Raw genomic sequence first — 13357 nt, forward strand, 5'->3', positions numbered from 1 at the left:
TTTACGTGGGGAAAGGCAGAAAATTGCAAGGGCCCTTGAAAATGGGATTAAACATGCCAATAATTGATCATTAGGCTCCCGCCGACCATTCCCACCTGTGGAGGGCGGGACTGATTCAGGTCACGCTGAAACACGGGGGCGAAAGTCGGGCGGGGCGGGGAATCGGGTGGGGGGGGGGTCGCGACCCCCTATTTCTGCGATTTTCGGCCCCCGCCCGCCTGAAAACCCGCCCGACGGCTGGGAGAAAATCGGGGCCTAAGTATCTGTGCTATGGAATCTCTACACTCACTCCTTCATTCTCACTCAACCACCACTTGTCTCCCTCATTGCAGGAAAAGAGAGCTCACAATAAGCGAGAAAGAGGGAGGACAGGAGGAGGGCCACCCTCACTAGCCCACCTCACCTCCTGGGAGGAGGCGGTCCTGGAGATCGTAGGAGTGGAGGAAGATGCGCAAGTGGGGGACGGACAGACGGGTGCATCACAGCAAGCTGGTGACAGAATAGTTTTCCATCTCTCTCATTGCCATTGCATGAGTCGCTGATAATGATTCTGAAGTTCTAACAGATGGACTTATGATCATCTGCAATATGCAATGTATGTAACCTTGGCATCACATCTCTGACTCTTTCCTTTACTCCCCCACAGGACCATCGCAAGCAGTCGTCCCCACTAGCCAGGAGGAACAGCCGGAGCAGCCAGACTCCTCAGAGGAAGCTGCAACCTCTGAGGGTGCAGCATCAGCAGAATGCAGCGCACCCAGCACCAGCGCAGACACTCACACCTCGGTGGGACTTTCGGCACATAGAGTAGTGTTGTCACCTGGTGTATCACAGCTCACAAGTGAGCATCAGCAGATTGTGGAGACAGGGACAGCAGTGGAGAGTGCTAGTCGGAGGGCGCAGGACCCAGCTCAGCTCAGCTGCATGTCGACCCTCTGCCTCTGGGTCCATCCATAAGATCAGCGGTGCTGGACCTCCAGGAACAGATGCAGGAGTCTCTGGCAGGTTTTGTCTCCAGGGTCGATGCGAGTATGGAACGAATGGAGAAGTCCATAGCGAACAGTCATTGGCGCATCAACGCATCACCGTGGAAAGGATGGCAACCTCCATGGAGGAGGTAAGTCGCCAGAGTGCAGAAAACATGGTGAGTGTTCATAATAGAATGACATCTCTGGAGGAGCGATGGTCATCTATTGAACAGAGAAACCAGACCTTCATGGAAGTCCTTCTGAGTAGGACTGCCAGTGCAGAAACAGGTCCCCATGGTTCCCTGATGTGCAGCAAGGTGCTCTCAAGCCACTTCCAAGCACTGGCCCCTCTGGTCTGTGCAGCTTTAGGTGGGTGAGCAGCAGCCTGGCGCTCCTTTTGCTGCCGTTCCTGGTTCTGCTGGTGCCGCAGCTGGTGTTCGAGCTCATCCAATGCCCAGAAAGGGAGGAAATAAATGGCTCCCATACTCCTGGTATATGCCTCCGTTGAGGAAGCGCTGAGTGAAGGTGGTGAGCGGGGTTTCCCCAGGAGGTCTCACTGGAGATGTGTGTGAGGATCCAACCTTCCACAGGTGTGGTTAAGCCTTCTAAAAGTTGCCCCAGACCTGAGACCACTAAGTCCTGCCACCTCGATCCTGGTGTCTGGAGCGGCCGCCGGTAACAAGACGGAAGCCTCACGAATAAATGTAAATCGTGGTCAGAGGAGGGAGTTACAACCCCTTGACACCATTTTCATTTCTGCCCCCATTGCTACTGTCAGTTCCTGCTTCCGCCCACTGAACACAGGTGATAGAGGTTAGCAGCTGGCCATTTTGAGCTGACTTTAAAGGCATCCTTAGTTGCAGTAAGGGAAAGTTGGAAGCAGATTTAACTCTTCTTGTTACTGCAGTGGCTTGTGGGTTTTGAGCCTGAAAAGCTACCATTATTTGATCTCCTTGCTACTGTAGGCCCTGCAAAAATTTTGCCTACCACAATAAACTGTTGCTTCCTTTCACTGCAGACACTTCAACCCCTCCCCTTTAAGGTGCTGCTTCAAAATAGGCCATCTGGCCAGATTTCCTGCCCCCAGATCGACAAGCTGCCTGTACAGAGCTTTTTTTGCATTGGCAGCTCGTCAGCTTCTTTTAAAATGAGATCTGACCATGAAAATGGCAGACACCCATTCCACTGTCTGCCTGATTAATGCTATGTTTGAAAATTCACCCCACTGAATCCATTTCATAAGGATCCAGTACAAGCTAGAAAGCAGCTACGAGTCACTGATTTTGAAATGTGCCTCACCAAACAGAACTAGAAAATGTATTTGAATGCAAGTTCAGTTTCTGCTGTTTTTGATTTCAACGTAAATTGAACATAGCGCATTGTAGGATTTGCCCAGACCTTTATGGACACTACTGTTGCAGTAGCTGAAAATAAACACTCAGAATTTTTATGCCCACTGCAGTAGCAGTTTGAAAAACTGTTTTCTTTCTGCTTCTTTTAAAACAGCATTAGTTTTTGATCTTCTAATGATGTGGCAAATTAATTTTACTTGAATTTAGAGTTGACTCTCACTTGAGATTAGGCATACACTTGATGTGAAACTGAAGTAATATTGGGTTACTTCCTGCAGGTGGACGGAAAGCATTACAGAGAAATCGACTCACTCCCAGTTCAGTCCTGGAAAATATAAGTACAGTAAACTCTTGTTTAAATGGCACTTAATCATCCGGAATACTTTAATAACCGGCAAAATAGATAACCGGTAATCTTGCCGAATCCATCCAGCACTCATTTTGTCGAGTCCGAGTTTCCCGCGGTGGCTGAGTTAGTCAGTGGCTTTTATTTTTGTTTGTGTTAAAAATTGCCTTGGTAGGTATACCTCTCTGTTATCCAGAATTTTTCATCAACTGGCACCATCCTGGTCCCATGGGTGCCGGATAAGAAAGAGTTTACTGTATTGTGCTTCTTTGCATTGACACAGTGCAGAACTCCTTCGCACCAACACACAACACGCAGTGCAACTGTTTCTCAACACAGACATGCCAATAAGCTACTGCTGGCCAAACCTCCCACTCTAAGCAAGATTCGATAAGCTAAAGCTTTCAGTTCTGGGATCAGAATTTTTAATGTGAATTATAGAGACAATTGTTAAGTTAAAGTGACCTGAATTGGGCCTCTTCTGTTTCATTTGCAAATGCTCAAGTACTTGAGTTTGTCTCAATTCTGTGTTAATGTGACCATTTACTTGTTTTAAAAAAAAACAGGGGGGGGGGGCACAGAATTAATGAGCTATCATCCTGTGCTTTTACAAACCATTTTCAAAATTTTAATATTTCCTTTTTCAATTCATGGATAATGGGCAAGTAACTGAAGCCACAACATTCTGGTGCTTTTTACCCTGTCAATCTAGTGGGTGGGCATCTGTCAATGTTTTCCGGCAGTCTATCTTATCCAGATCTGGCAATGAGGGGGGGTCTACATCTAATCCTTGCAGGAACAGACATGCAAATATGTCAAAAACCCGCCGAGAGTATAAAAGGGAGAGGTCAGTGCATTTAGATCAGCAGCAGGATTGAGATCAGTTTTCAGTTTTTAACTTTACGACTCAACAAACTACTGAGCCCCCGAAACCAAACTCAAAAAATGTCATTTTACATTCCTGGTAGACAAGCCCTAAATCCTGGCAACTGCTAGATTAGATTGGATGAGGAAACGTTGCAATTAGTCTTAGAAACATAATGTAATCATCCACACATCTCTCCCCCCTCAGGCCCGAACTCAGGTATGATAGACTGCCAGAAAACATTGACAGATGACCACCCACTAGATTGACATAATGGACTGCAGTTCCATAGTCATCAACAGCACCTGTGGAACAACAAGTAATCATGTATGAGCCTAGACAGCAAGTCTGGTGAGAGCTATTTGACCTTGGGAGTCCCTGCTTCACACTCACAACAACATCTTCCTTAATATTACTGACCCGAGAAAACTAAAGTCCCAACTGTCTTGCAGAACACTTTGTTAGGGTTTCCCTACCCATTGAATGCCCACTAGCTAGCAAAGATCAAGTGGCTTTCTCTGTAACCCCAAGCAACAGGTTATCTGCTGATATTCACAGTTATCAATATCTCAGCAGAATAGGATTCAGTCTTTACCTTATCGTCCTAGTTGCTAGTCTTCTGTTTCTGCAACTTATTGTTCTAATAGAAAAGAAAACTTACAAAACGTTAACATCAAATCTCCAGTCAGATGTTTTGTGTAAAACTCACCTATTTCCCTTCCCAGACTTGATCGGAGGATCGAACCAGCTGATGCCACGACAGCGCACGTCTTGAATGGTCCGAGTGCTTCAGTAAGATTTTTGTTTGGTATGTACTCCTGCCAGTCAGATGTCGTGAAGGGCTCATCTCCAAACTGAATGGACGCCACTTGGACTCTCTGTTTCAGTTCACATAACAGTTCTTTGCTGCTGATCTTCTTTGACTTTCTGGTTCCAGTGAAGTTCACAGCATACTTATTCATAGAAGCATAATTGTTTTTAACAGTCCGTAGGCGGCGGTTGAGGTTGTTCGAAGAGCTGTCTTCATTCCAAATCATCCATGAATTCCATTGCTTGTTAAATGTAAGCTTCACCTTTGTGGGTTTTGCTGCTGTGTTGGAAATGGTTGCTGGTTCCTTCACCTGTTGTCTCCTGGATAAATTCCTGGTAACCACAGATGCGGGCAGAAGATCCTTTGAAACAGTTGTTTCCTTAATCTGGATTTCTGATTTGCTGGATCCTTTTATCCTGCTGTTATTTGTCTTCAAAATAATTTCAGAACTTAACTGATCTTTCTGAGCTGCCGCAAAGGTTTTCCAAAAAGTACCTTGGGTGACATATTTATGATTTGATCCATCTACATCCTCCTTACCTCGCAGTGTCTCCTGTGTGCCGCACTGAATCAAATTAAATTGGAGCCTCTTGGTCTCTGTGTTGTTTGATCCATTTTTGAGCAACAGGTTTCTTTTCTGAAAACACATCTTATAGAATATAGTGTAGAGGCAAAGGATCATCACACTTGTGAAGAAGCATACCTTCTTCATGGTCCCAAGTCTACATCGAGCCATATTTATCCACAGTTAAGTTCAGGATATCACTTGTTGCATAGTGTAGGAAACCTGCAAACAAAAGAGTCATATACTTAAGAGTTTCTCTCTGTTCATTTCAGCTGCCCATTTTAACAAACCCTGGCAGTTTGACATTAGCTTGCAGCTGGCTGTATGAAACCTTCGTTCTGGAACAAGTGGAAAAAAACACCACACCGGCACCAAAATAAAAGAGCCTTTAGTGAAATCGGCACACTTGTTTATGGAGGAACTGAATAAATCTTTGTCGTATCAGCTTGGCTCAATTGGTAACACGCTCCCCTCTGAGTCTTGAAGGTTCTGAGTACATCGTTAACAGAGACAGGTAAAAGAGAAAAAATAAAACTGAAACTGACAGTTGGGAACAAAAATTACTTAATTTTCTTTAATAATCTGTCTTTACTTTTAGAAACAAAAGAACCAAATGGTGAGATTGTCTGTTTAAAATTCTTCAGGTAGGTGATGGATAATTGACCGACAGGTCAAAATACAATGTTTCCATTCTGTTTTGCGTAACATGACTCCCTCATACCCCACGCCATGCCAAAAATCACTCTTGGTTATCAGAGTGTGGGGAGGGGTGGGAGTAAAATTTCACCAAGTAGAAAATTCCAGAAAAACTTCCTGATTCATACAAAGAAAAGAACGGAGTGTCAGCTGGTGAAACTGCAACAGGAGAACCGAAAAACAGACAACTTTAGAAAAAGTTCTGAGAGTCCTATTTAATGGAAATATATGATTACCAGCATGACTGTCCCACACACTCTCTCCAGACACAAAACACTTCATGGGAGTAGATACTCTGGAAGATGAAGGGTACTGCCTGGTCTCTGGAATCCTTTATCTTATTCAGAGGACGGTCTGCTGAAGATTGGTGTCCTTTACAGACTGCAGGCACTTTCATGATCTGTTTGTGTTCCTCTACCACAGCTAAACACCCTGGTGGTAGGACTGCTTCTGGTCACTGCTCTCATATGCAACACTACTTTGTTTTGTTGGTTGAAACATCATAACACTATTTTCATTACCAACTGCCATCTGTGGTTTTGTATTTGCTTGTATTTGGCTTCTGGCCAGGCAGCTGAATGGCAGCATGCAGATAAGGCCCAGGAGTTAAAATCTCCTGAGCCTCATACTGCTGAGGTGGGTGTGGGGGTTTAGTGCTCATCTCACCCCCCCCCGCCCATCCGATTCCCACTCCTGGTTAAAATCGGGGCTACAATTTCTAGAACCTCGGCTATTTCTTCCTTCACGTGTCCAGTCAGACCCTGGGACTTTGTTATCCTTTAGCCTAACTAACTTGACTAAAATTTTCCTTTTTATCCATCAGAATTATCACTTATGTAGCTCTCAACCACTTCAGGATTCCCTCCCCTTCTGATATCCTTCTCTTTACTAAAAGATGATGGAAAATACTTAATTACCTTCATTTTTTTTGATCATCATCTACAAATTGACAATTCTCGCTTCTCAAGGGTTCCGCCTCACTTATAATGATCATTTTACAGATATACTTGTAAAATACCTTACCATTCTATTTCATGTAATTTCAAACTTTTCCTCTTACTCTCTTAGCTTCCCTCATTCCACTCTTAACATCTTATCTTATTTTCCCATATTCTCCTTTAGCTTTTTTCATAATTATTATAGTCTTTATAAGCCCTCTTCTTCATTAATAGGTTTCTAACCTCTCTATTATCTATGGCATCTGATAAATACTAGCAGTTTCCTTGCACCTTTGCAATCTCTTAAAAAAAATACTTCACAGTCCTTTGCATTAATTTCTCCTTCCACCTCACCTCAGCTAGCTCGCTCTGCATCTTTCTCAAATCTGTCCTAATCCAATCTAGTGTTCCAGTTTTTGTACTGACTCTTTCTCTTTCTAGCTAGCTCTTAAAACTTCTCATATGGTGGTCAATACTCGCAAGGTGGTCACCCACATTTAGCTCATGTATCTTTTAAAAAAATTTATTCACAGGATGTGGGTGTTCCCATCTCTAATTGCGCTTGAGAAGGTGGTGGTGAGCCGCCTTCTTGAACTGCTGCAGTCCTTGTGGTGAAGGTACTCCCACAGTGCTGTTAGGGAGGGAATTCCAGGATTTTGACCCAGCCATGATGAAGGAACTGCGATATATTTCCAAGTCAAGATGGTGTGTGACTTGGAGGGGAACTTGGAGGTGGTGGTGTTCCCATGCGCCTGCTGCCCTTGCCCTTCTTGGTGGTAGAGTTCACGGGTTTGGGAGGTGCTGTCGAAGAAGCCTTGTCGAGTTGCTGCAGTGCATCTTGTAGATGGTACACACTGCAGCCACGGTTTGCCGATGGTGGAGGGAGTGAATGTTTAAGGTGGTGGGTGGGGTGCCAATCAACAGGCTGCTTTGTCCTGGATGGTGTCGAGCTTCTTGAGTGTTGTTGGAGCTGCACTCATCCAGGCAAGTGGAGATTATTCCATCACACTCCTGACTTGTGTCTTGTAGATGGTAGAAAGGCTTTGGGGAATCAGGAGGTGAGTCACTTGCTGCAGAATACCCAGCTCTTGTGGCTGGTCCAGTTAAGATTCTGATCAATGGTGACCCCCCAGGATATTGATGATGGGGGAATTTGACGATAGAAATGCCGTTGAATGTCAAAGGGAGGTGGTTAGACTTTCTCTTGTTGGAGATAGTCATTGCCTAACACTTGTGTGGCGCGAATGTTGCTTTCCACTCATCAGCCTAAGCCTGAATATTGTCCAGGTCTTGCTGCATTCGGGATCTATTTCACTAGTCATAACCAGGTTTAACAACACCTCTGCCATTATAGGCCAAATTAATGACACTCAGAAAAGGAAGAGGGGAGAAAACTGGCAAGAGAAAAACATTGTCAGGCAAGGTGGAGATGTATTCCAGTTGTACCAAGTTTTAAAATCAGGCTCCTTCTTTTCCATTATAATTTTCTTTTAATCTATTTTGTGTTTCTCCCTATTCACCACTGTTGCCTACTTAAAAAAATTGAATTGTTTTAAGTTGCTCTCTGAATTCCTTCTACTGTTTCCATTCAACGTCTCAAAGTTCTCCCTGTGTGCTACTCTCTTTAAATCATGGAAAATCCTCCATGCAGGTTTCTTGCTCCCACATCACCAGGGGAAACAAAGTAACTAATGCACGAGTTTGGCAGACTGTTCAGGAAATCTAGTCTCATTAGTGCAGCACCTGACAGCCAGGCTGCACTTGTAGGAATATCCTACTGACACAGATCAGTCTACAACAGATTAAAACATTGTGAGCAACTCCATTCTCCAGATAAATATTTTAACTCAATGTTGCTTCATCTTGAACATGAACAAGGGAAGCACTGAGGCTTGAAACATCATAGAACCATAGAAGTTTACAACATAGGTGGCAACCATTGTGTTTGTGCAAGCTCTTGCTGGAGCAGCCCAACACTAACCTCACTACCCTGCACTCCCCCCAAAGCCTTGTATCTATCCTCTGCTTCAAATATTTATCTATTTTCTCTTAAATGAAGCAATGGTCTCAGCCTCAACCACTCGCTGTGGCAAAGCATTCCAGGCTCCAATGTTCCCATGTAAAGAAATTACTCCCAACTTCTCTCCTTACTCTCGGAGTGACCATTTTAAATTGGTCACTCCTCAATACAGACTCCCCAACCAGAGGAAATGGTCCTTAGTTAAACACTCTTATCAAAACTCTTCATAGCTTCAAAAACCTCTATTAAATCTCCCCTTAGCTTTTGCTGCAATGTCACATCGGTTACTCTCCAGTCCCATGGCACAATTTACATATTTAAGGAGGATTGAAAAATGATAGCCAGAGCCTCTGCTGTCTCCTCCCTGACTTCTTTCAATAGTCAAGGGTGTGTGCCATCAGGGCCCAGTGACTTATCCACCTTGACTTCTGCTAATCCTTTCTGAAGAAATTCCTTTTCTAAAATTAGCTCTATTAATTGTTTCATATCCACCTCTGGTACACGTATGTTCTCACTTCCAACTCCACACCTTCCTCCTCCACAATTAGAGTCCGTCCTTCATTTCCAAATGGTCCAACCCTCTTAAATTTATGTTTTACTTTTAGTATCCTCAAAAAAGCCCTTGCTACTTCCTTTTATATTAACCCAGATTTTGCGGTGAGCAGCGAAATAATGGCGCTCGCCATTCATTACAATTACACTTGCCCCTAGAAATTCTGTGGGCTTTTGCACTTCGACTTGCGGTTATTTGAAGTCCATTTCAGCGCAGTGCCCTCTCCAGGGGATCTGGGACCTGTCTGAACAGGGCAAGCAACAGCGTTTCTCCTTAACCAATCAGATTGAAAAATCCTTACTGAAACACGCAGGCCACAAAATTTGGTTCCTTAGTGCCCGTTTTTTCAGCGCTATGAGTGGCATTTTGACTCCAAAATGGCGTCCGCAGTGCGTGCACACACTTCTGGTGCAAGGACCACATTGCCAGTGGCTGTGAAGGTGACCATGACCATGAACGTTTATGCGCCAGGCTCCTTCCAGGCTGGAGCTGGAGAGATTTGCAGCATCTCACAGTTTGCCGTCCACTGTTGCGTAAGGGAGGTCACTGAGGCTCTCTATTCAAAGAGAGCCAACTACATTGCATTCTCTCTCGCCAGAGAGCAGCAGGTGGAGCGAGCACGCGGCTTCGCGAGGATTGCAGGCTTCTCCATGGCGCAGGGTGTCATTGATGGCACGCATGTCGTTTTGTGGGTGCCGCATGTCAACTCAGATATACTGCAACCGAAAGGGATTCCATTCCCTCAATGTTAGCTGGTGTGCGACCATATGCAGGGAATCACGCAGGTCAATGCCCAGTATCCTGGCAGCAGCCATGCTGCCTTCATTCTATGGTAGTTCGCTGTGCCATTTGCATTTGAGTCATCACGACAAACCAGAGGGTGGCTACTGGGCGACAAAGGTTATCCACTGAAGACATGGCTCATGACTCCGGTGCGCAACCCACACCCACGTGTGCAGCATGCATACAACGAAAACTATGCTGCCACCTATGCTAGATAACTTTTCAAATCACTGGAATTTGCTCTCTTCCAGTTGGATATTTTCACCTTTGGTTTTTTTTGTCCCTTTCCATAACTACTTTAAACCTAATTATATTATGGTTATTATTACCCAGATGTTCTCCCATTGAAACATACTCCATTTGCCCTACTTCATGCCCCAGAATTAGATCCAGCACTGCTTCCTTCCTTATTGGGCTAGAAACACACTGATTATGGAAGTTCTCCTGTACACATTTTAGGAATTCTTCACCCTCCTTGCCCTTTACTCTGTTTTCACCAGTCTATGTTAGGGTAATTGATGTCCCCTACTATTACTGCTCTATTATTTTTACATGTCATTGAAATTTGCCTACAGATTTGCTCTTCTATCTCCTTCTCACTATTTGGGGGTCTATAGTAAACACCCAGCAATGTAGCAGCTCCTTTTCTGTAATGAAATAGATTCAGGGCTAAATTTTCCATCGTGTTAGCGGGCACGATCGGTGGCAGGTCAGGTGGGAAAGTTTTTTTTTTTGACAGCGGGTCGCTGTCAACTCGCTCCCACGTGTCTTTCCCACAGGCGTGTCTGTCATTTGTGGAGCCGACCCGATCTGCAGCAGCGGGGGACCCAGTTGAAATCATTATGAGGTACTTTACAGGCATTTAAGAGCCTTTTCCCCCCTACTTCTTAAATTTCCCTGCATGGCCATGTGATTCACACAGCTCGGGAAGCACCGAGGCGCGAGTTCTTGACCATTGCTCTAGCTAATGACTTGACAGCACGAAAAACAAATCAAAATAAAAACATGTTGATTACATCAGCTAATAGATTGATGGAGATTCTGTTCTACTTGAAAAGCTACTGGTAAATGTTAATTTTTCACTGGCCATTCTCAGCTGTTGCCTTCCAACTCAACAGTAATTGCAGTGAATTGAGCTGCACTATGAAAATGACATATACCATTTCAATAAGTGTTTGTGTTGTTTCTGGTCAGGTTTTTCTCACAGTATACTGTGATTGTCCAGTTACACATTAAACAAGTCATCAAACGTAACAATTTAATTCTCAACACTCATTCCACTGGTTCCATTTGCTTTCAGTCTCTGAATATGACTAATTTAATTTTCCAGTCTGAGACTTTACGGTGAATTTCTGCGGACTTCTCTCACTTATCCATTGTTAACTTCAATGGAAGAGCTGCAGAAATCCCAGAATCACATCAGCACCACTTACACTGTTTGTCAGGGTTTCTGTATCTCTTCCGCTGAACTTGCATAAGATTGTAAACCGACCCCTTTAGAATTACATTTAAAATCTGCTTAATTTTATCTATTATCTATACACACACATCTTTTATTTCTACCAGTTACTGATACAAAAGTCTGTAGATTTGTGACTAAAGCACCAATAACTTCCCAATGAATGTACTTTAATTATGTTCTTGATCGTATTTGTAGATGGAGTCATATTACTTAATGATAATTTTATTTAAATATTTATTTTATTATATTATTGCACAGTAGAGATTCAACACCCACTATGTTAGATTAAACTTAAAATCTAATGTGGCCAGGGTCTCTTTAAGGATCCCAACTTAAAACGCGTCATGAATGACGTCCCCAGACCCACTCCATCTCACTGGGCCGGGTAACGCGCTGGGCAGGCTTAATAGGCCCCCTTAAGGGAAGATCATTTTCTACAGCGGGATGGAGCCAGCAGCGAGGTCACGACCTGCCACGGACACCGGCCACACCGGACCCACCAAGGTAAGGAAAATTCTGGCCTCAGTCTTTGAACCTTCTAGTATATCGTCCCTCTGTAGAACTGTAATATTACCCTTGATTAATACTGCCACCCCACCCTCCAGTCTTTTTCCCCCTCCCTATCCCTCCTGAATACATTGTAGCCAGGAATGTTTAGTTCCCATTCCTGCCCATGTTTAAGCCAAGTCTCTGTAATAGCCAATATATCACAACCCCATGTGGCAACTTGCAGCTGTAGCTTGTCAACCTTATTTGTAACACTCCTTGCATTAACACACATGCATTCCAATACCATGCTAGTCTGCTTTGCTTTTTACCTCCATCGAATTCCTGCTTGTTCTACACTATTCTTTGTTCTGTTACTGTCTGTCCCTCATTTTTTTATGCATCTCGTCGCTCCTCTCTGGTGCTGCGTCCTGGTGCCCCTCCCCCTGCCAAATTACGTTAAACCCTCCCCACAGCATTAGTTAACCTCCCCGCGAGGACATTGGTCCCAGCCCTGTTCAGATATACATATCATATCTAAAGATTTTTGACTGTTGATCTGTCGACCTATTGGTTAACTTTTCTGCCCAGTTAATTTGAACCAGATCCTCTTACCTCACTGAACTTTTCCCTTATCCAGTCCAAACCGTTACCTTCGACTCTCCAGTGTGCTTTCCTGTTCTTACATTGAACCTAACTACATTGTGGTCACTATTTCCCAATTCTTCTCCTACACTCACGTCAGTTCTTTACCCCCCCTTCAATTCCCACATTTAGAAAAAAATGCACCATAACTACAATTTCTTAGGCACAACACATTTTTTAGTTGTGCATGATTATTCTGACAGACAGTGGTTTTGTGATTCACTGATTTACCAAAATGGTTCCTTGCAAATTTGTACAGAACTCAAGAGCCAAGGACATTGAGGCAGTTCTACGTGAGCAGTTTATTGGACAGAAGTGTAGAGCAATTCTTTATAGTATACAGGTGGTCATGAAACCATTTTGTTTAGTTAACACACGCGAGATTATTGGATTGTGGCACTAGCTTCCTTTGGCTGCTGCAGCTAAAGTTCAATTGCATGACATAAGCTTCTTCACAGCTATGACAAATGAGTGTCTCTTGGTCTACAATGCACCTGACTTCAGCAGTGCTCAGGACAAAATAAATATTAAAATGAACCAGTGGAAATGGTGGTGTTGTGAGCTACCTCTTTGTAATAGCCAACAAATCATTAATGTTTCTTTAAGAATGCTCTGGCATTTTCTTTCTTTCTTTCATTTTTCATTAATATGCCCGTTTAAAAAAAAAAAAAACCTCTTTCACCTCTGGGACTTGGGTTGGAATCTAACAGGGTTTCCGCCACACTCCAGTGAAGTTGCGGCAGCGAGACCAGCTCCGAGGAAATTCCAGGCCATAATATCAGTTTTATTGCAACCAATTACACCACTAATGACCACTGGGAAATCAGCATTTCCTACACTAACCACATCTTGTCTGGTGACCTAATG

At 43.9% G+C, this 13357-nt stretch overlaps 1 protein-coding gene across 12 annotated transcripts in view; it reads right to left on the reverse strand.

Moving 5' to 3' along the window:
- The window catches only part of LOC147115929 (beta-galactoside alpha-2,6-sialyltransferase 1-like), a 232320-nt gene that overhangs the window by 68753 nt on the left and 150210 nt on the right, over positions 1 to 13357 (reverse strand). For 4 of the 12 annotated variants that reach the window (XM_085990573.1, XM_085990575.1, XM_085990570.1 and 1 more), the window contains one exon: positions 4241 to 5129. The exons of 6 other annotated variants lie outside the window; for them this stretch is intronic. In XM_085990573.1, the coding sequence (XP_085846699.1) occupies positions 4241 to 5078 (838 nt within the window). In that variant the 5' untranslated portion in view covers positions 5079 to 5129. Of the gene's footprint in view, positions 1 to 4240; positions 5130 to 5839; positions 6081 to 13357 lie in introns of those variants that run through there. 2 more of the 12 variants (XM_085990574.1, XM_085990580.1) reach the window with 2 other exon arrangements.

This window comes from Somniosus microcephalus, chromosome 6 (genome assembly GCF_052327205.1).
Source record: "Somniosus microcephalus isolate GS21.2 chromosome 6, FLI_Smic_1.0, whole genome shotgun sequence".
Taxonomy (NCBI): domain Eukaryota; kingdom Metazoa; phylum Chordata; class Chondrichthyes; order Squaliformes; family Somniosidae; genus Somniosus; species Somniosus microcephalus.